We start from the raw sequence: 23,741 nt of genomic DNA, 5'->3' as shown, positions 1-23,741 counted from the left end.
CCATCTGGAAATTATAGTAATATATGGTAGAATCACATTTGATATTTTTCTAAAACTAAATACCTTGCCAATTTTCCTCAAATTATTTGTTAAATAATTATCTCTTTCTCATTGGTTTTGTATTGATTCAGTTATCATATTAAGGGGCTATTTTATAGTTATTATTTCCACTGATTTGTATCAATTCCTGAATCAACAGTAAACTGCTTATTTATCTAATTTTATCATATGTCATAATAGCAGATAAAAGTGCCATTTTGCAGGAAGGTACTTACTACCTGCTTGCTCAAATTTGTTGGTTATTTTTACCTGTTAATTTGTTTCCAGGTGGACTTAAAATTATTTTTTCAGGTTAACGAAATCCCACTGTGATTTTGTGCAACCTATAAATTAATCATGGGATAATGGAAAAAATTCATAATATTTGCTATTTCCCTCTAGGGACATGATATATCCTCTCTTACTCAAATGTTTCAAAATATCACTCCATAAAATTTTGGAAATATTTCCTTGCATAAATTCTGGATCCTAAAGATAGTCCTTTGTTGATTATAAATCATCCTACTATAAAGACACATGCACACGTATGTTTACTGTGGCACTATTCACAATAGCAAAGACTTGGAACCAACCCAAATGTCCATCAATGATAGACTGGATTAAGAAAATGTGGCACATACACACTATGGAATACTATGCAGCCATAAAAAAGGATAAGTTCATGTCCTTTGTAGGGACATGGATGAAGCTGGAAACCATCATTCTCAGAAACTGTCACAAGGACAGAAAACCAAACACCGCATGTTCTCACTCATAGGTGGAAATTGAACAATGAGAACACTTGGACACAGGGCGGGGAGCATCGCAAACCAGGGGGCCTGCCGGGGTGTGGGGGTTTCGGGGAGGGATAGCGTTGGGAGAAATGCCTAATGTGGATGACGAGTTGATGGGTGCAGCAAACCAACATGGCACATGTATACCTATGTAACAAATTTGCACGTTGTGCACAGTTACCCTAGAACTTCAAGTATAATAAAAGAAAAAAAAGTCCTTTGTATTCTGTTTTTTCTTAACAACATTATATATAAGATACATTTGCTTTGATTATTTTGGCATACAGAAGAGTTATTGACCTTTGAATGTTTGTAATTCAGCCACTCTACTTATTTCTCATCAATCTAAAAGTTGGTTCACCTGAGTTTTCTAGAAGTATAATCGTATTAACACAATTTGTAACCACTTTGCCTTCTGTTTCCCAACATTCACACCTCTTAAATATTTTCCATGCCTTAATGCATACCCTAGAAATTTTAGAACATTGATGTAAGAATCTTTGACTTCTCCCTAATTTAATATAGATGGTTCTAGTGATTTATTCTTTTTTTTTATGTATATTTCTTTTTTTTGTTTCTTTGTTTGTTTTATTATACTTTAGGTTTTAGGGTACATGTGCACAATGTGCAGGTTTGTTACATATGTATCCATGTGCCATGTTGATTTCCTGCACCCATTAACTCGTCATTTAGCATTAGGTATATTTCATAATGCTGTCCCTCCCCCCTCCCCCCACCCCACAACAGTCCCCGGAGTGTGATGTTCCCCTTCCTGTGTCCATGAGTTCTCATTGTTCAATTCCCACCTATGAGTGAGAACATGCGGTGTTTGGTTTTTTGTCCTTGCGATAGTTTACTGAGAATGATGTTTTCCAGTTTCATCCATGTCCTTACAAAGGACATGAACTCATCATTTTTTATGGCTGCATAGTATTCCATGGTATATATGTGCCACATTTCCTTAATCCAGTCTATCGTTGTTGGACATTTGGGTTGGTTCCAAGTCTTTGCTATTGTGAATAGTGCCGCAATAAACATACGTGTGCATGTGTCTTTATAGCAGCATGATTTATAGTCTTTTGGGTATATACCCAGTAATGGGATGGCTGGGTCAAATGGTATTTCTAGTTCTAGATCCCTGAGGAATCGCCACACTGACTTCCACAATGGTTGAACTGGTTTACAGTCCCACCAACAGTGTAAAAGTGTTCCTATTTCTCCACATCCTCTCCAGCACCTGTTGTTTCCTGCTTTTTTAATGATGGCCATTCTAACTGGTGTGAGATGGTATCTCACTGTGGTTTTGATTTGCATTTCTCTGATGGCCAGTGATGATGAGCATTTCTTCATGTGTTTTTTGGCTGCATAAATGTCTTCTTTTGAGAAGTGTCTGTTCATGTCCTTTGCCCACTTTTTGATGGGGTTGTTTGTTTTTTTCTTGTAAATTTGTTTGAGTTCATTGTAGATTCTGGATATTAGCCCTTTGTCAGATGAGTAGGTTGCAAAAATTTTCTCCCATTCTGTAGGTTGCCTGTTCACTCTGATGGTAGTTTCTTTTGCTGTGCAGAAGCTCTTTAGTTTAATTAGATCCAATTTGTCAATTTTGCCTTTTGTTGCCATTGCTTTTGGTGTTTTAGACATGAAGTCCTTGCCCACGCCTATGTCCTGAATGGTATTGCCTAGGTTTTCTTGTAGGATTTTAACGGTTTTAGGTCTAACATTTAAGTTTTCAATCCATCTTGAATTAATTTTTGTATAAGGTGTAAGGAAGGGATCCAGTTTCAGTTTTCTACATATGGCTAGCCAGTTTTCCCAGCACCATTTATTAAATAGGGACTCCTTTCCCCATTTCTTGTTTTTGTCAGGTTTGTCAAAGATCAGATAGTTGTAGATACGCGGCATCATTTCCGAGGGCTCTGTTCTGTTCCATTGATCTATGTCTCTGTTGTGGTACCAGTACCATGCTGTTTTGGTTACTGTAGCCTTGTAGTATAGTTTGAAGTCAGGTAGCGTGATGCCAAAGGCCTTTGACAAAATTCAACAACACTTCATGCTAAAAACTCTCAATAAATTAGATATTGATGGGACGTATCTCAAAATAATATGAGCTATCTATGACAAACCCACAGCCAATATTGTACTGAATGGGCAAAAACTGGAAGCATTCCCTCTGAAAACTGGCACAAGACAGGGATGCCCTCTCTCACCGCTCCTATTCAACATAGTGCTGGAGGTTCTGGCCAGAGCAATCAGGCAGGAGAAGGAAATAAAGGGTATTCAGTTAGGAAAAGAGGAAGTCAAACTGTCCCTGTTTGCAGATGACATGATTGTATATCTAGAAAACCCCATTGTCTCAGCCCAAAATCTCCTTAAGCTGATTAGCAACTGCAGCAAAGTCTCAGGATACAAAATCAATGTACAAAAATCACAAGCATTCTTGTACACCAATAACAGACAAACAGAGAGCCAAATCATGAGTGAACTCTCATTCACAATTGCTTCAAAGAGAATAAAATACCTAGGAATCCAACTTACAAGGGAAGTGAAGGACCTCTTCAAGGAGAACTACAAACCACTGCTCAATGAAATAAAAGAGGATACAAACAAGTGGAAGAACATTCCATGCTCATGGGTTGGAAGAATCAATATCATGAAAATGGCCATACTGCCCAAAGTAATTTATAGATTCAATGCCATCCCCATCAAGCTACCAATGACTTTCTTCACAGAATTGGAAAAAACTACTTTAAAGTTCATATGGAACCAAAAAAGAGCCCGCATCGCCAAGTCAATCCTAAGCCAAAAGATTTATTCTTAATTTAATGTTTGTTATAGTTTTAAAATAGAAGTCCTTGTTCCTTTAAGGTAGTACCCCGTTTCTGAATTTATCATGTTTTAGCAGCTATGTATATTAAAGTTTGCCAAATTTAACTTTTAGCAAATTTTAGCAGATTTGTCAAAAATTTTCAGCATCTATTGAAATAATTATAATGTTTTTATTGTTTCAACTATTGACATTTCTTAGTATTAATGGTTAAAATGGTTTATTTAGTGAGTGGGTTTCCTGATTTTAGGCACATAATGAATGGGTTTCCTGCTTCTAGGCACATTCTTGTAGCTCTTTCCTATAATATAGAGCTAATTGGTTAGAGTGCTGTTCAGCCATGATGGTGAACATCTCAATTTCTCAATTAGGTGATGCTTGCCAATTTTTTTTCCTCCACAACGGTCTCTGTATCATTAACATTCAGTTTTCTGACAGTCTTTTGGTTCACAGAAAATAGTTTGATTATTTTCCAAAGGATAAATAAACATGGCTTACTGTAATGGTTAAAATATATAGTGCAAGTTTGAGGTTGGTAACTGTCTTGCAGAAGTGGGTGCAACTAACTCTAGGCCTAACTCTTGCCACCTTTAGAGCAATTCAATTTAAAAAGTATCGAAAAAATAAGAATGTCAGTCAATAAACCCTGCTTGCATGTAATTGGTAGGTGATAAAATCACAATGACAGAATACACTGCTACAGGAGCTATGTTGATTGTTTGCACAAGGACAGCACCATTCCCCTCCCCTCTCCCATGCTAGCACACACATGTGCATACACAACACACCAACTACACAGAGATGGCCCATTTTAAGTACCATATTTCTCATGGTAGAGCAACTCTCCCACCTTCCCCCCACCTCTTCCAAAATGTAATGGGATGTAGTATAAAGTAAGGACTTTCTGAAATCACCTAATGACTTTGAATAGAAACCACATAAAGTAAATATAGATACTATTGTAATTATTGCCTCTGTTAAGGATGAGGTTAGTACATTTTTGTTCTGTGGGATAATTCTGGGTCAGCAAGATTTTCCTTTGGTACTTACTAATATTAGAATAAAAAAAGTTAATTAGTTAAGTTCATTCATTCATTCTTTGGATCAACAGATATTTACTGAGTAACTCCTATGTGCCACATCCCGCTTTTGTGGCTATTGCAGTTTTGGCAGCAAGTAGATATTGAACAAGTAAGTACACATGGGATAAGTATCACAAGAGTGGGGAGGCTGGATCAGCTGGGGGAGAACACAGTGCCACGCAAGGTCTGTGAAAGAGCACAGCCACAAACCACAGATAGCATTTATTCATTCAAGAGTCAGTAAGAATTTTTGAAGAGGCCAGCCTTATGGTGGCACTTAAATACAGTCACCAGTGAGTTCTACAAATACTGAAGTGGCTTCCTAGCTAGATCTAAAGCTACCTATGGATGTAGTGATGGCTATCAAAGGGGATTATTTTCCTAAATCATATTTTACTATTATAATAGTAATAATAATGGCCAGCATTTATGGAGTGTTTTCTCTACACAGGACACAATGCTTACACTTTGCATGTACATACTATAACCCTCAGAATAATCCTACAGTAGGTAAAATTGTATCCACATTTCATAGATGAGGGCCCTGTGGCTCAGAGACAAAGAAATTGGACCAAGATCATACATCTAGTAAGTGGCATATTCAGGATGTTACCGACCCCACCAGGAATTGAGCTTTTTAAAATGAAGGCCAGGGACAGGAAATGAATCTGCATACTTAGCCAAACACTTAGGAGTGTGAAATAACTCAGTCCTAGTTTTCACAGTGTTTCGGAGATTCACTAATCTTCAGCAGAATCCAATCCAAGCGTGCAATTCTTTGCATTCAGCACATATGGTTGCTAAGAAAAAAGACAATGTTCTTGCAGAGAATGCTTCTATTTTATACCATCACTACTCCTGGTAATGACCTTTCCTAGTGTCTTTCCAAGGACTACATTAGAGCAAACCACCTTTTCCCCAGGTATGTTGTCTACTTACTCACTGTAGTTGGAAAAGAGAAAGTGGCCCAGAGATGGTCACCAGGAGACACTGCTATTCTGTCTCATGGTTTTGAAGCAACCTAGAACTTTTAAGCTTTTGCTATCAATCCACCAACTCTCCTTATCATCAATTCTCCTGTGTCCTATGTGACTACAGAGGAAACTGGCCTTCACAGGGGCCTCAGAGGCACCAGGTTAAACTCTTCCTCCCCTCTGCTCTCTCCTCCTCCCCTCTTTATGATCAATATCATCATTGTTATTATTTATTAAGCACTTATTATGTGTCCAGCCCTCTCTTAAGGTTTTATATGAACATAAGCCTCACAACAATCTTATGAGGTAGCTATCAATAACTCATTTTGCCGATGACAAAGGAAGCTAAGTGAGATTGTTTAACTGCATCAAGGTCACACAATGAGGGGCAAACTTTAGATTAAAGCGCAGATCTAACTGCAGATGATGTGTTCTTAAGTGCAAAGTTATAGGCTTGCCTTCAGGGATTTACAACGTGGCATAGGTTCAAGGAACAATGGACCAGATGTGTGGATCAAAGATAAGATCATATTTACATAAAGTGATAGGTTTAAGATTTAGAGGTTCTCCTTGGACCCCTGAGTGTCTACAGACAGATGTGTGGGGGGAGGGGTTGAACCTAAAACAGGGGTCAGTAAACATTTTCTTAAAGGACTACATAGTAACTATTTTAGATTTTGCAGGCCATATGATCTCTGTCAAAAACACTTTACTGTTGTAGTGCAAAACAGTCACAGGTAATACACAAATGAATGGGTGAGGCTGTGTTCCAATAAAACTTTATTTACAAAAACAAGCAGCTGGTCAGCAGGCATTACATGGTGTGCAGATTCTACGTGCTCATATGCATAGTTGTCTTTGTTGTTGTTATTAGGAGATCCATAGCTTTCTATAGCTTCTTAAACAGGTCCAAAATCCAAGATAGTTAAGAACTGGTCTAAATGGTTCCCAAACCTCTCTAAGCTTAGATATTCCACAGGGTTCCATAATTCAACTAGCCTTTTACATTAACAACCCCTTAGAGATTCTTTCTCCTTAGCAGGCTCTTTTGTGGGATTCTGCTGTGAACTGTTGAGTGGACAATAATTACTGTCTATTGAGAAGGAAACGTGAGTCATATTACCATTCTACCTTCCTTGGTTTACCTGGTCAGATGATACTGGCTAAAACACAAATATATTCCAGACTGAAATACAGCAGTTTGGTCCTGCACCCGATTGTCTGATGTTTGCTGAGACTTTTTTCTCCTGCCAGAGACCTCTTTCTCTGTTCTGCTGAGCTTTCTGCACAGTAAGAACTTACTTGTGCTGAGCACACTAATATGCAGTTTGGATTCTGAAGTCAGCCAGGTCAACCCAGGTATGGTGTGGAGGGGAGGGATATTGCTGGATGTATTTGACTGAAGCTTCTCTGTATTTGTTCAGGGATCCTTTCTCCCCAAAGGAAACATTTCTCTTAGGACTCTCTAGCTTCACGAATTAGAGCATCTTATTCACTGCCTGTGACCTTGTCAACATGTACCTCTACTCTGTCTCCCACTCCAGGGGTCTTGTCTTCTCCTAAGTAGAATCTCTTGGTGGGGATTGCTGATTATATTCCGTTGTGTCCACTACACAGCCTGGTCCCAGGCTTTGCACACGTGTGACAGGAAGAGTAAGGAATTGGTGTAAAGAAACCAAACAAGTCATGTTTTAGTTTATTAGCACTGAGATCCCTGAAAGCTATGGCCAGTTTTAAATTCTTGCATCACTTTCGAAAATCAACATAAGGGTTGTCCAATCAACTTGAATAACAAACAGGATCATCCCTCTGGGATGGCTTCCAGCTTTAAATTTTAAGAACAGCCACCACAAAACCCTGATATATTAAAACCTGGAAGTACAAATACTATGAATCATAAGGTGATTGCATTCATATTCCAGGTTTTTTTGAGAATGTAGAATTAGGCATAGGAGAAGAGGCAGGAAAAAAATAGAAGGGGAGGAAGAAATGGCAAAAACTGGAAGAAAAGAAGAGAGCAAAACAAGGGGAACAAAGAAACAAAGAGGAATCAGATGGAAAGGATGAACGCATAGTGAATCTGTACTGTAACCAGCTACAGCTGGGTTGAAATTCACTGTCATTAGCATGCAGCTATTTCTCACAGCAAGTACCCCCCAAAGAAGGAAATAAACCAGCAAATGAAAGTAACAGGAGTATGAATCACTTAGCCAGTACTTGCAGAGACTTTAGCCCATATTAGACTCCTGTATATATCACATCAGGATTAGTGTTAACTCTCTGAAATGAAACATCAATAAGAAGACCACATGGTGTGGACTGTACCCCCAACTAATATTTCAGTTCAGTTTTAATTATCATGTTCATCTGGCAGCAGCATGGTGCCTGTAAATAGAAACGGGTCATGAGGGGCTTGGGCTCTTGTCCTGGAATAACATTACATGACCTTGGTTGGCCAAGTTCTGTGCCTTGGTTTCCTCACTTGTTAAATGTAAATAAGAATTCTCTGCTCTGCTTGTTTCACAGAGGTGTTAGGAGGATGAAAAGTGAAAATACACACACACACACACACACATACACACACACGCTTGGATGAGTATAAAATGCCAGAAAAATGTAAAATTGACCCTGTTCTCTTCAGTTAACAAGGTAGTGGGTAGGCGGGGGGTGGGGACAATGGCATTTTGCACAGAAGGCTTGGTGACTCAGTGAAGTGTCTTCCTCCCCACCCTCCCCCCAGTAATATCTGGTCTGGGATTACTGCTGCTTTCTTGATGTTTTTAGACATACTGTTCTCCTTCAGAAATGCCAAAGGTGAAAAACACTATTTCACTGCTATAATTTGTCACCCTTGCTGCCTGATCAAGACGTGCATAGACAGTTTAGTAATTAAGCTTTTCAACACTGCATCATAAAGTTTTATTCTGGCAAAGGCTATATTTATCAGCTAACAAGTATTAAATCACCCCACTGCTCAAGCCATTTCTCACTTGAATGCTCTCCTTTCAAAACAGAACAGCTTTCCTTGGCTGGCTTGATTAATAAAAGTTCTTGTTTGGAAATACTGTGATGATGTGTGGCCCCGTGGGGCTAACATACATACACTTTGGCCACTGTTCTACCTGGTGCTGACTCCGGTCTCCCAGGGGAGTTTGATACCTTAGCCTTGTGTCTCTCAGAGCATCCTGGCCAGCTGAATTTTATGGCCATCTGGGATGGCTTCCAGGAGGAGATATTTCTACCATTTCGTTTCTAATGGGGAAGAATTGAAAGAAAATCTAAATGTAAAATAAGTTTTCAAAATAATTAAAACAGCAAAGTAACAATGATCTACATATCAAGTAGGGTTTTTCCTCATATTGCCATAGTATTATAAAAACAGATGTAGAGTTAGAAAGAATAGATATTAAAAGTCATTAGTAATGGCTTAGAGGGGTACTGTCTCCAGGCAACCCATCCCAGCTTTACAAATTCCCTCCCCCTCCTTTGGAGGACATAAATTCATAAAATAAATATAGCATTATTCAGGGTGCTTTCAGTCAAATGGCTCCTGAATTATATTTGTTAAAAAAAATAGTTAATTTGAGTGACCTTTCTACCATATTTTAAGGGTAAATATGGTAGAATATGGATAAAGAAAATGTGGTACATATATAGCATGGAATCTTATGCACCTGTAAAAAAGAATGAGATCATGTCCTTGGCAGGAACATGGATGGAGCTGGAGGCCATTATCTTTAACAAACTAATGCGGGAACAGAAAACCAAATACCACAGGTTCTCACTTACAAGAGGGAGCTAAATGATAAGAACATATGGACACATAGAGGGGACAACAGAAAGTGGGGCCTACCTGAGAGTAGAGGGTGGGAGGGAGGTGAGGATCAGGAAAAATAACTAATGGGTACTAGGCTTAACTCCTGGGTGACAAAATACTCTGTACAACAAATCTCTGTCACACAAGTTTACCTATATAACAAACCTGTATATGTATCCCTAAATTTAAAATTTAAAAAATATAAAGCCAAATGTTAGTCAAATATGGGCTAAAATAACAAAAAATCACTATTTTTCATCATTTTATAGAGACTACAAATTTCCTTCTTCCTCTCTCTGCTTTCAAAATAAGTGACATTAACCACATGTTGGCATTTAAGTTTTTACCAATTTATTGCTAAGAGGAAACATATAATAATATGCTATAGGGTCATAAAACCCACTTTGCAGCTATAGAAGCAAGTTCTGCCTGTGCCTGTGTATGTGTATGTATGACAGTGGACATGTAAGTGTGAAACTTTAAACACTATTACAGTAAGAAGTCTTTTGTTGAACTTTTGTTAGTTTGAGAGGCTGCAATGATTTTTCTCCTTTCAAAATGCTGAAATAGAACTCATGATTTTGCTTTTCAAATTAGCAACAGGTAGCTGGTTTGGAAGGCTGGAGATTGATTTCTCTCCAGCTAGCAAGTCGTGGGGTCAGGTCACTGAAGCATGTGGGTGATATGCTGAACCACCAACTTGGCAAATATTGAACTATTTTAAGTGCATCTATTTTCTGGTTCAGTAAATTTTTTGTTGTGTTAAATTCATTAAACTTGACACAGTCTAAATGCCACAGCACATACTGGAAAGCCCATAAAATAACAGCAACAGCTATAAAAGATAGCAAAAGGTAAGGATCGATAAATTTTCTCTCTCAGTTTCTATTTAATTTTTATCTTTCATATTAGGACTGGAATTTGCTTTAAAGTTAAAAAGTACTGTGTGGCTGGGAAAATCATGTGGAATCTTATACTTTCTGAAAATTTGAAGGAAGGTCTCTTTGTCAGTCAAGTTACCCTCCACACTAAGATGATGACATATATGACCTGCAATTCAGGATCACTTAATAACTTGGGTATGGATAAATGAGAAATAAGAATTACACTCTGTTACCCACATTTTAGAAAAATCTTGTTTTGTATAATTTGCAAAAATATTGATTCAAGGACACATCCGAAGACTTCAGATGGGGCTTTGATAATGTGATTATTCTTTATTCAGAATTGAAATTTTCATAAGGATAATCAAGTTTTTGGCACATAAACTCTTATTGTGATTTAATGTAATTTTTTTGAGAGAGTCGTTTGTTATTTTTTAAGTACCACTTTTCCTCCAACAAGGAGTAGTCATAGCAATTCAGAAAAGTAGGGAAGGTGCAAGGTGTGAGGAATTTCCATTCTAGCATGGGTTGTAACTATCAAAATTACAAAATTGATTTTATACTCCACATGAAAAATGACAATAAGTGAAGAACAATTTTCCAGTAATTTTTCTTAGCAAAATAGAAAACAAAATAATCAATAACAGAAAATTGTGAAAATAAAAACCCAATGTACATGTAGAGAATAAGGATATAGGCACTATATATAATTCTTTAAAGCTTCCAGAACACATAGGGCAGAAGTGATGCAGCCATCAAAGTTGGACTGAGTAAATCCATCCCCTCCACATGCAAGGAAAGGTTTGTGATGCAGAGTCATTTGGCCAGGGCAGTCGGCAGCAGCATTTGTAACCTGAAAAAGTAAACAGAGGATTGCAATTGACATTCTGTGCTCTATTGTGCTGTCATGGCAACACCCACCTGGAAAAGGCTACTCTACATGGAGAAATCAAGATTTCTCACAAGAAGCACCAAACAAACAAAAAAACTGCACACACGAGAAACAAAAAACAAACCAAGACTCACTAAACTCCCCTCAACCCCAGTTCAAATGTTTATATTTATATTCTTAAATGTTTAAATTTTCAGTTATTAGATAAGATAACCAGAAGTGGGTTGAACTTCAAAATTAGTAGGGGCTATAGTCTGAATGTTTATCCCCCTCAAATTCATATGTTGAAGTCCTAACCCCCGAGGTGATGGTATTAGAAGGTGGGGCATTTTGGGTCATTGGCAAAGTCCTCATGAATGGAATTAGCTCCTTATAAAACAGGCCCAAGGAAGCTTGTTTGTCCTTTCCACCATGTGAGGACACAGCCAGAGGTGCCATCTATGAGAATGAGGGCTCTTACCAGACACTGGATCTGCCAGTGCCTTGATCTTGCTCTTCCCAGACCCCAGAACTGTGAGAAAGAAATTTCTGTTTATCAGCCACCCACTCTATGGTATTTTGCTATAGCAGCCCAAATTGACCAATACATCCTTCTTCAGTTTCTCTCCACCACTCCTCATCCCATGGTTCTTTCTTCCTCACGTATTTCCTGAGTGCTGTTCTGGCCCAAGCCCCATGCTGAGCACTGGAGCAGGAGAATTTTAAAATTTCACAACCTTGTCCTTAAGGAAATTTCAGTCCTGAGAGTAAGACTGACCCCAAAGCAGTCTTTTTAAACAGCTTTTTATTTTCATATCTGAAAGTATGAAAAAAGACACAGAGATTGTTTTTCTGGAGAAAATATTCTCAAAATTTGGATGGATGATGGCTAATAAGCATTTGCAATAAGGAGAATGAGTGGGAGGTGAATGTAGTTATGTTGGACACTGAGACGATTTGGCCACTGAAGCACCAAAAACCCTCTAAAACACCAAAATATGAAAACTTGTTGTAATGGCCATCTCACTTGGGACTGCTTCACTGTACAACTTCAGGGGGCTCCATTCACCTGGATGACAATATGACAGTTCTAGTCTCTCTTATACGGTGTTTTCATGGATAGTAATAGAGTAAGGCCCATGAGGATTTACTCATTTAAAAATCAGGAAAAAAACATCAAGAAATGTAACAAATTCTATTTAAATTATGGTGCTGAGATCTTTGTTCTAGATAGGCTGAGTCAGTATATTCCCTGACAGTTTTTTTTTCTTCTAGAGATAGGGTCTTGCTGTGTTGCCCAGGCTGAAGTGCCGTGGCATGATCATAGCTCACTGTACTCTTGAACTCCTAGGCCAAGAGATTCTCCTGCCTTAGCTTCCTGGTAGCTAGGACTGTAAGTGCACACCACCATGCCTGGCTAATTAAAAAAAAATTTTAGAGATGGGGTCTCACTATGTTGCCCAGGCTGGTCTTGAACTCCTGGCCTCAAGCTATTCTCCTGTCTTGGCTTCCCAAGGTGTTGGGATTACAGGCGTAAGCCACCATGCCTGGCTTACAGAGCCTGCAGTTTTCTTAAAGCAGAAAAACTTTGCCATAGATATTTTTTATTTATATGTTATATTTGCTTTTTTAAAAGAGATGGTACTGTTATTTCCCTGTTGAACCTCCAAAGACATGGGCCTCTGTAGACCTGTGTCACTCAGATACAAACATGAAATATTAAGAGTATCCTCTCACTTTTCTGGAGGTCTCTTATAGCAACATCGTCTATCACAAACATAGCTGATAATCTTGAAATCAGCAGACAAGATCTTTGAGTGGCTAAAATAGGCAGTACATAGTGCAGTCACTGAAGCACAGACTTGGGTGATCAATTAGAGCTTTTAACCTGCTTTAGATAGAATTTTATCAAGTTGGATTATTTAATTTGTCAGTAAAACACTACAGGAGGAAGAAAATGGCTAGGATCTTAGATATTAGTGATTTCAGAATGTGATAACCAATAGTTTAATGGCAAGGGATATGTATTAGTTCATTCTCACACTGCTATTAAGAACTTCCCTGAGACTGGGTAATTTATAAAGAGAAGAGGTTTAATTGACTCACAGTTCCAAATGGCTGAGGAGGCCTCGAGAAACTTATAGTCATGGCGGAAGGGGAAGCAGGCACGTCTTACATGGCAGCAGGCAAGAGAGAAAGTGTGTGAAGGAGGAACTGTCCAACACTTATAAAACCATCAGATCGCATGAAAACTCATTCACTATCATGAGCACAGAATGGGGGAAACTGCCAACATGATCCAATCACCTCCCACCAGGTACCTCCCTCAACACATGGGGATTATGGGGATTACAGTTCAAGATGAGACTTGGATGGGGACACAGAGCCAAACTATATTGGGATGCTATATAAAAACTCAAAACCCAGACAAGACTGGGAAGAATCCTGGCAGTCTGGGGCAATTTAATGGAGAGGCAAATAACTTTCTGGCTCTTAATAGGAGCTGAGGGCATCAGTTATTAGTTGTCGTACAATCATTAATGTTCACCATGATGGCCCCAGCTTTCAAGAAGCAATTCTAATATGCATAAAATATTCATTGCTAGCATTTCTTGAATGTCCACTGCATTTGATATCAAATACTATATATGCACACCCCATTTAATTCACATAGCAACCCTATGAGGTGGTTACTATTGTTCTTTTTTTTATTATAATTTAGGTTTTAGGGTACATGTGCACAATGTGCAGGTTTGTTACATATGTATCCATGTGCCATGTTGATTTCCTGTACCCATTAACTTGTCATTTAGCATTAGGTATATCTCCTAATGTTCTTATTTTATACATAAGAAAGTTGAGGCTCAGAAAGATTACTACTTGCCCAAAGACAGAAAGTCAGTAGATAAAGAAACAGGGATTCGAACAGAGCAGGGATTCGAACAGAGCAGGCTGACTCCAGAACTTACATTTCCAGCACTTTCAGAAATATTTCCATAAAGACTCAATTAAGTAAAACAAAACAAAAATTTTTGATTAGTCACTTAGCTTTAGGCATCTGGAAAATTCATATCAATAGAATAACACATTCATACATATTCTTATCTATACATATATACGTGTGTGTCTATCTGTGTATAATTTGCACATACATAAATCTCCATTTGTGGTAAAATTTTGATACATTCCTGTTGACATCCCTGTATAGATAAACTGTGGCACTATTAAACATTGCACAAGTATTAACCAGGAAGGAGTTTAAGGAAAAGGGTTTTGCCCAGTCATGAGGTGGTACTTTATTGGTGCTGTGTAATTTAATTTGATGAGTGGTAAATGCCAGATGCCAGATCACATGGCTGGAAAACTGGGCCACTGATTAGCCAGTCGGCAGTTTGGATGAAATCAATCTCACTGCATTTAGGTGGAATCACCCATTTTGCAATTACCCGATGAGGAAAATATGAAAACATGGAGCATGTATTGGCAAGCTCCTTCACCCATGTAAAGTAAGAGCCCTGCAGTGGAGGAGCACGTAATTGTCAAAGCCACAATCTCACAATAATGCAGCCTTTGGCTATGCTTTCAGCCACAGTGAGGAACCACAGCTCAATGACTGTGTTTAAGAGAGATGTCAGGGCTGAAACAACCCCTTGCAAATCCAGGTTGCTTTGGCTCACATGTGTGCCAGGGCTGGTCAGAAAGAACTCTTGCCTGCTCTAGAGTAGCAAATGCAATGTTTCTATAAACTTAGGCGATAACTGGACTGGGTATATAAATAAAGCTGAAGAAGTGGTTTTATTTCTAAGCAATTTAAACCCATGTCAATGTGTTTTGTTATATAAAATGCAAACGCCTAAGCCCTGCATGGAGAGCTCTTCATAACCAGGATCTTACTTCCATTCAAATCTCACCTCGTGCCACTTCTCGCACCTTTGTCACCCTTGTCCTTGCCACTTCTCTCGCCTTTGTCCTATCTATATTCAAACTCAGGTTCTTTTTCTTGTACTTCTGTGGCTTGGAACAAACCATTTTGCTGGGTGATGTTGCATCATTCCTCCTCTTTGCTGACAAGTAAATTGCTCATCCTTCAAGACTCAGTATAAACATCACTTGCTCTGAGGCATTCTTGCTCAGCCAGGCAAGGTCAGTGCCTTTTCAGCATGTTATTTCTATCTATTATATTACTTGCTATTTTGCACTGTAATGATGTCCATGCCTGTCTCCTCCACTCCTAGACTGCAAGCTTCTAAGAATAGGGACTCTGACTCACTGATCTTTGTATCTAAGACTGAGAACAGTGCCTGGACCATATGAAAGTGGGCAATAAATGTTTATTGAGTTAAAAAAAGATATTGTACACAGTTGATCAAACGAAGGTCTTGACAGAAAACCTACACAAAAAGTATTATTCAGAGGCTCCCCATATAGCTGAGGAGAAGCTCAAATGGAGGAACTATTGTATTTAGAAGACTCTTAATAATGATGAATGAAGGGGTGTCCTCTGGCCTCACACTGTGCACTGCTTTAATGACTGTCTCCTGTCATGTATTAAGTTGAACCACATAAACTTGCTGATTCTGTAGGTCAAAAATGGTAAAATATTGTCAATTTGTGTATGGTTCAGCCTAATAGTTTCTTTGTATCATGATTACTAATTGTAAAAGTTCACACAAAAAAGTGCTTTTGGTGTGAAAATGAAATTAAAGATGAAAAGAAAGAGGTAGGCAGATAAGTAGGCTGAGTATTTTCACAAAATGACAGTTGATTATTTGCAAAATAATTCAAATAATGTCCATTCTTCCTTTCATATCTATGCTAAAGCTACAGCATGTCCCTGGACTAGGAGACATTTACCCATAGAGAACAGTCATTTGTCTGGCCTATAGAGTGGCTTTATTTTAGGCTGACCTAGTCAGCCATCCATCCCATAATTTGGTTACTTAAACAAACCTTTCTGAAACATGGCAACAGGTGACATTCAAGTGGGTAGGCAAGAATTAAGGTTTTAGATGTGCAACTAATGAGATCAGGGAGACTGGACAATGAATAATCAAGTTTTTCCTGCTACGTTTCCTCACTTATATCATGAATGCAAATTATACCACATTTCATTGAATCTAAGGCACCATAAAACCCACCAATATTTTATGTACCAATGAGAAAGAAAAAATGGTGTCAACATGACACAAAACTTTATTTGATACTTAATAGAAATGTTCTTTCGGATTTATCTACATGTATCTTTTGCAAACATAAGAAGGAAATAAAAGAGAAATACATTGGTGAAGCCATTCTAAAGGCTCGCATTTAGAGATGGACTTCTCTGAACCACTCTTTAACTCAGACATGCTGATGTCTGATATCCATGCACTTCCTATCCAGTCGGTCCTCCGTGCTGTCTAAAACACTGGCAATGTGGCATTTCTTACAAGGAGGTTCCATTGAATTATTTTTTCTTGGGTTTTCTTCTGAGCTGCTGACACTGTTCTGCAAGTATGGATTATGCTTTTTTCTCTTCACTGGGAAAGAAAGGTTTTCAGACAGCAACTAGGTCTCATATTCTTTCCTCAAATTGTTCTTAAATAATTTGTTAGTTTAAATATCAAGAAGTTACAGCTGCCCACTCCAAGAGCACCAGAAATAACCAAGTTCACACATGTGAAAACTACATCTTGACTGTCTCCTGGTGTATACTGATGGGGTGGCATTTTATAGTTGAAGAAATATGACAAGTATTAAGTAAGTTGAGGGGAGAGGGACAGTAAATACTCCACAGTTTCTCAGTGCATGACAAGTCAAAAGATAATGAATGGTAGGATCCTTTAAGCGGTGCTTTTTCAGTTAAGTAGCATTGTTGGTGTCAGGACTTCTAATGTCTTTAGCATTGCTGGTTTAAACACTCCATTTTCTCAGCTCACCCAAATGAGCAGCCTCAGGCGAAACTGACAGAGATATACTGGTTATCTAAGAATCCATTTGTTCATTTTCAAAGGTAAATGTACCAATTCCAGAACCAAGTCTGGTTGTCTTCCCAGATCATTCATCTTGCTGGGCCAATTTCCCCAACTGTATCATAGATTATGGGGGTGACACAGGTGCAGCAACTCCTGACAGACATTGCTAATCAATCGTGGCATTCTTTCCAGGAAGCCCAACAGGGCCTCAGCATCCTTCTCCCTTCCGTGCCCCAGGCAGCCACCACCAGTCAATTGGAGTTGGCACTTGAGAGGAATTCTATATACCAACCCTGGATTAGAAGATTACAGAAGGAACGCATCATTAGAAATAAGAGAACTAAATACTCTTTACTTTTTATTTTCTCTCCTTTCCCATTAAGTTACGATAGCCTGATGCACTGCCTTTCTCTAAACCAGAGACCCTTCAATGCCAAGAAACAGATCACATCAGGAGCCATTTCCTCTAGATGCTGCTGCAAACCCAATTACAATTCCTTCTAATAACCTTCTAAGACCCCTCTCCAGGACACTACCCTTCTCTGGGTCACACAGGTGCTTTGGCTGCTGTGTGAAAATAAAATACAGGCGTTTTAGCTACAACCATAGTTCTACAGAATCGTATGCTAAAAATATCAAGGCTTGTGGAAAAAAACAGAGTTGGGGGCAGATGACTCAAAGCCTATGGAACTTTGAACCAAGCACTAACAAAACCAATAAACATCATAGTAAAGTGGCTAGTACAGTTAACATTCTCCCAGCTTCTGCATCTAGCTACAGTGGTACACTCTTTGCAGCCTAGATCCTGGGGCTTGTGTTTCTCCTTTGAGATATGGGTCTTGGAGGACAGTTGCTTCTAAAATAAACCATTTTGAGCTAAATTGAAAATATGATCTAGGATGCTGCCTTTTTCATCGGTCTGTCATGTTAATATAGGGGAAATATCTTTGTGGTTTCACCATCTGGACTTCCACTTTTGCTGAAGAGCTTAATGTGGTAGAAAACCAGCAGTTCTTTAAGCCATTGGAATAGCCACTATTTGCACTAAAGGAAAGCACGTTTGTAGATTTTTAGTTTTTATTCCTAAGACCTTCACATTTAGCAAGGCTTTATCTTTGCCTGTAAGAAAACTTAATCCAATTACTTCAAAATATAAATGAGTTTGAAACAAATATGAGTCTCCTGATATTGATCTCTTATTTCTCAACTGCATACAAGGTAATTCACGTTTAAAAAAAAAACCTAGTTGCAAAAGACTGTAGATAATTTTACCACTTTCTTATCTCATATTACCTTCCTGCAGGTCACTTTAATAAGCTTTGGGTATGCATGAGCCTTGACAGCAGATGGAGATGTCTAAGCCATCACTTGTATTTTGATACTCACACTGCATCTTTTAATAACAATTTTCGGCTAAGTGCAGTGGCTCACACCTGTAATCCCAGCACTTTGGGAGGCTGAGACGGGTGGATCATGAGGTCAGGAGATTGAGACCATCCTGGCCAACATGGTGAAACCCCGTCTCTACTTAAAAAAAAAAAATACAAAAATTAGCTGGGCGTGGTGGCACGTGCCTGTAATCCCAGCTACTTGGCAGGCTGAGGCAGGAGAATGGCTTGAACCAGAGTCGGAGGTTGCAGTGAGCTAAGAACACGCCGTTGCACTCCAGGCTGGTGACAGAGTGAAACTGTCTCAAAACAAAAAACAAAAAACAAAAAAAGATTTTCATCCACTCCAATATCTGACAGTGACTTTTTACTTAAATTGTTCCTGAATTCGTAATAATCTTCTTGCCTTGGCATTTCCCCTGCTCATTGCGTATGTGAGGTATTGACTATACTGGCAATAATAAATAGCTTTGAAGGCTAAGATGGTATGCAGCTGATTCATACATTTTCTCACTTCCTTGCATTTCTTTACTCTGCTGCCAGTGTAAACCTAAGCCCATGTCATGGTACATAAACAGCAGAAATTGAATATTTGGTTAACTTGTTCCTTTATAGCCCCTATCTATGCAAAGCACAAAGGTAGTTTTTCCCAAAAGGCAATCTGTGGCAAGATGAAAAAAAAGTAAGAATTTTGAGCTTTTTCATGGAGCTACGTGCATTTTATATATATAATATTTATAAATCTGTTATGAGGTTGTAACTTTATTTTTTGGGTTATTCTTTTGTTTAAATTCTTGTAGCTGTGTTTTTGCCTTTTAAATTTTTGATTGAAGAATTAAAAGATAACAATATTATCTTAGTTCCCAAAACATTTAGAGGGATTTTACTGGTCCATGAAAAAAAAATGCTTGGAATCACTGCTCTGGGGTAAGGCTTGACACAGCTCAAAGCAGAGTCTCTGTCAGTCTGAAGAATGTTTTCCATGAAAGGGAGAGATGGCGGCTAGGGAGGAGCTAATGTGAGCTTTGAAAAACCATCAGTAATTTCCATTATCACTGGATAACCTGAGTGTGGGTTTGGTGAGTGGATGAATAATTTTTTAAAATGGAATGAAATCTTGTATAAAACGTGTTTCCCAGAAATCTGCACAATCTCTTTTTTATACGAATATTACTCTAGATAGAACTAGAATCTACAGTAACACATGGTTCATTTGTTCACCCATGGTTAAATATTTAGGTAGTAACCATCTAAGGGTTGGAGGAAAATAGGGATTGGGGGAAAATGACTTAATCAAATGTGGAATAAATTCAAATTACATATGGCCTAGAGAGTGAATGTGGTTCATATTGATTCTCTGTATATATCTCCCTAATCTTACCATATTTCCAAGGCATTGATTATAGCATTAATCACTTGCCTGTTTACACACACAGGGAGAAGTGTCAATAAATGAAGGAGAGATCTGAACTTATTCTGATGTCAATGGAAATGCCTGTTTACCTATTTGCATATAGGAAACTAGTCCAAGCACTCTGAAAAAGATATAACTTCAGTGTTGTGGCTACAGTGGAACAATACTATTAGCCACTGAGTAAAGTTCCATAATATAAGAAAGGAAGGGCTGGGACATGAAAGTTGAAAACAGGTTTTTTTGTTTGTTTGTTTGTTTTAATTTATACACAAAATATTTTCTATTGGCCAAATTCAAAATGTAATGTTCCTACTTCTACTAGGGGTGTATTTACCCTTAACGTTCTCCTATTTTTAAAAAATCCTTTTGGGGTTTGACGAAAATCCAACAAAATGTTGCTAATTCCGCTACACACAACTAACCAAAATGCAATTTGGTAAGAGATGTTTGATGTTTAAAAGCCTTTTTGAGTCCTTAAAGTAGCAAGCTATGGGGGCTGTGTCTTACTCATCTTTGTATTTCTGGTATCTATTACTCCACTGTATATGACTGGCATTGAATAAATATTTGCTCAAAGAATAAATGAACACAAGCCAACAAAAAAGCTAATTCAAAGTCTTGAAATTTTTATATTCTCAGTGTTCAAATGTTCTCTAAGGGTGGTGGAAGTTTTTTCTCTATGGAAATAATTTTCTTTAGTTTCTGAGTCTCTAAATTTTGCTTTCCCGCCCCCGCCCTCCAAATAACCATGCTATTAACCACCTTCTCTTTTGTCACACTTAACCCCTCACCACTCTATCCCAGTTCCTGAGCAACTGAATTGCCCAGGACAACACCTATTCTGATTGAATTTTAAAAATTCTTTCTTAAAACAGTTGATTCTCCATGCTCAGGTTTTTGTAGCGAAGTAGAAATCATACACATATGAAATATATTTGTTATATTATTAAGAAAAGTGAGGATAAAGATTATTTCTTTTTTTTGAGACGGAGTCTCGCTCTGTCGCCCAGGCTGGAGTGCAGTGGCGCGATCTCGGCTCACTGCAAGCTCTGCCTCCTGGGTTCACGCCATTCTCCTGCCTCAGCCTCTCCGAGTAGCTGGGACTACAGGCGCCCGCCGCCACGCCCGGCTAATTTTTTTGTATTTTTAGTAGAGACGGGGTTTCACCGTGGTCTCGATCTCCTGACCTCGTGATCTGCCCGCCTCGGCCTCCCAAAGTGCTGGGATTACAAGCATGAGCCACCGCGCCCGGCCTAAAGATTATTTCTTAACCATACACTGCATCTTATTAAAGATAAGTGATACTCCAAACTGGGATAATAATGATAAATTGGGGTGCTGATTATACCATTTAATCTATTTTTAGGTATCTTTCTTTGATAATTGAACCTCTTTTGGCCACAGATTTTTGAGACTCTCAGTTCTAATCATCTTATGCTATAGTACTTAATATTCATAAAGAGCTTTATCAACACACGGGTGCTTTCCTGCAGAGATGGTACATTTTTAATTGGTTCTTATGTGTTGTGTTCATCATTTCATCTTTCCTCTGTTCTCATCTCTCCAGTGTTCTATTATATTTAATGGTGATTTCATAAACCCATTTCTTTGTTGTGCTTTAGGGAAAGGCTTGCTTGTATTGTGGACTCCTGATTACAGAGCTCTGTATCTGGTACTACAGAGAGCTGCTGTAAAATTACTATTGGTTGGAATGCCTTAGGTGTGAAGAAAGCAATGTGGTTTGGTCAATTCTCAGTGGAGCTTTTCATTTTATTGGCATTTGTCTATTCTATTTTAATAAACCACTGGGTAGATGCAGGCAGAATGTGCCACAAATCAATTATACGATCCATGTAGCAGCTTTAGTGGGCTCAAACTGCAAAGGACATACTTTGCTGAAATTGTATATTCAATTGCTGAGGTCTACATTGACTCTGTTTAGATCTATCTTTTAAAATCCTGAAAACACTGGAGCAAACTCTTTTGATGAGGACTTGTTCAGAACAAGCACACAATAAAGAATGAAATACAGTTTTCTCTAGTACTATTAAAGTAATAATGGACAGAACAACAGTCATATTACATTCTCCTTTAGAGTTTTTAATTTAATAGAAAATTGTTCTGCCCTTCAGCGAGTTTTAGTATATTCATTCATTAATTCTTCAAATATTTGTTTTGTTCCCAGTAGTTGCTGAGCAGTATGAAAAGTGTGAGGGTAAAAAACCAGCTCCTTTCTGTAAACTGATTTAACAGATTTGGAATTATTTTTTTTTTCATCTAAATATAAATGTTCTGTCACAATTTCTCAAAGGATCCAATTGCTTGGGATTCTAGGATGCAAAGGACTGAAAGTGCTTTCCATGGTGAGTCCAGAGATAAACTGAAAATCACTTTTCCTCCTGAACTGGGCCTCACTACTGCCTCTTCCTGCTCTGTAGGTTGACAGCTAGTTAATTTCCTGCAGACGCGATTTTTCTGCATTTCTTCTCCCATTCCCTATTTATTCTTCTTGATGACCCAGAAGCATGGCATTGACATTTCTTTCTGGTTCTCATTCATGTTAAATGGACTCAATGACTTTATATCTGGGCCATAGGATTATGGCAAAAAAGAATGCAGGCATTTTGATCTTCAGGTCTAGAAATGAACTTCCTTCTACTTTTAATACTGTGAAAATTAAATTAAAAGTATTAAAAAATTTAATACTGTGTTCCTCAGAAAGACAATAATGGAGAATAAAAAACACAGGTGGTTTTAAAATCAGCTTAATTGAACCTATATACAGTAAAATTTATTTTTTGTGTGTATTGTTCTATATTTTGACAACATATACAGTTGTGTTACAGCCACTACAAATAACAGAGAACATTTCCACCACCCCCTAAATTTCCCTTATGCCCCACTGCAGTTAATCCCTTCCTCTCAATCACAGCCCCTGCTAACACTAATCTGTTTTTTGTCTCTAAAGTTTTACCTTTTCCAGAAAGTCATAAACACAGACTTTGAGTCTGACTTCTTTCACTGAGATAATGCTTCTGAGATTCATTTACATTATTATAAATATTTCTAGTTTGTTCCTTTTTATTACTGAGTAGTTTTTCATTTATGGATGTGTAATATTTACCCACTTAGCAGGTGATGAATATTTAGGTTATTTCCACTATTCAGCAATTATTACTAAAGCTGCTAATATTATTTGGCTATAGGTTTTTATGAGGATGCATGTCTTCATTGTTCTTGGGTAAATCTCTAAGAGTGGGGTTGCCGGGTCACATGGTAAGTGCACGTTTAACTTTGTAAGAAACTGCCAAAGTATTTCTCAAAGTGGCTGTGCCATTTTGCATTCCTACCAGTGATACGTGAGAGTTGCAGTTGTTTCACATCCTTGCCAGCATTTGTCATCTTCAGAGTTTCTGATCTGAGCTGTGGCTGGTTTCTTTCACATAGCATGTTTTCTTGTAGGTATGTCATAGTGTTTCATCATAGTTGTAATTTGCACTTCCTTAATGACCATTGATGGTCATTATCTTTCTGTGTGCTCAATTGCCATTCACATCTCCTCTTTTTGTGTGTTTGGTGAAATACACATAAAATTTGCAATTAGTGACCAGTAAACACTAATCTGCTTTCTGTCTCTGTGGATTTGCCTATACTGAATGTTTCATATGAATGGGATCATTCAAGAGATGTTATCTTTATG

The 23,741-nt window shown here is 38.1% G+C and overlaps 1 protein-coding gene across 1 annotated transcript in view; it reads right to left on the bottom strand.

Annotated features, from left to right (window-relative positions):
- Window positions 1–10,721: 10,721 nt before the first annotated feature.
- RNLS (renalase, FAD dependent amine oxidase) overlaps window positions 10,722–23,741 on the bottom strand; it is a 308,905-nt gene continuing 295,885 nt past the window's right edge. The window contains exon 7 of the mRNA XM_003255175.3: window positions 10,722–11,267. Within this exon, the coding sequence (XP_003255223.2) occupies window positions 11,115–11,267 (153 nt within the window). The 3' untranslated portion in view covers window positions 10,722–11,114. The remainder of the gene's footprint in view (window positions 11,268–23,741) is intronic.

This window comes from Nomascus leucogenys, chromosome 3 (assembly GCF_006542625.1).
Source record: "Nomascus leucogenys isolate Asia chromosome 3, Asia_NLE_v1, whole genome shotgun sequence".
NCBI lineage: Eukaryota > Metazoa > Chordata > Mammalia > Primates > Hylobatidae > Nomascus > Nomascus leucogenys.
The sequence above is the reverse complement of the archived record's forward strand: the minus strand, read 5'-3'. Positions and strand labels throughout refer to the sequence as shown.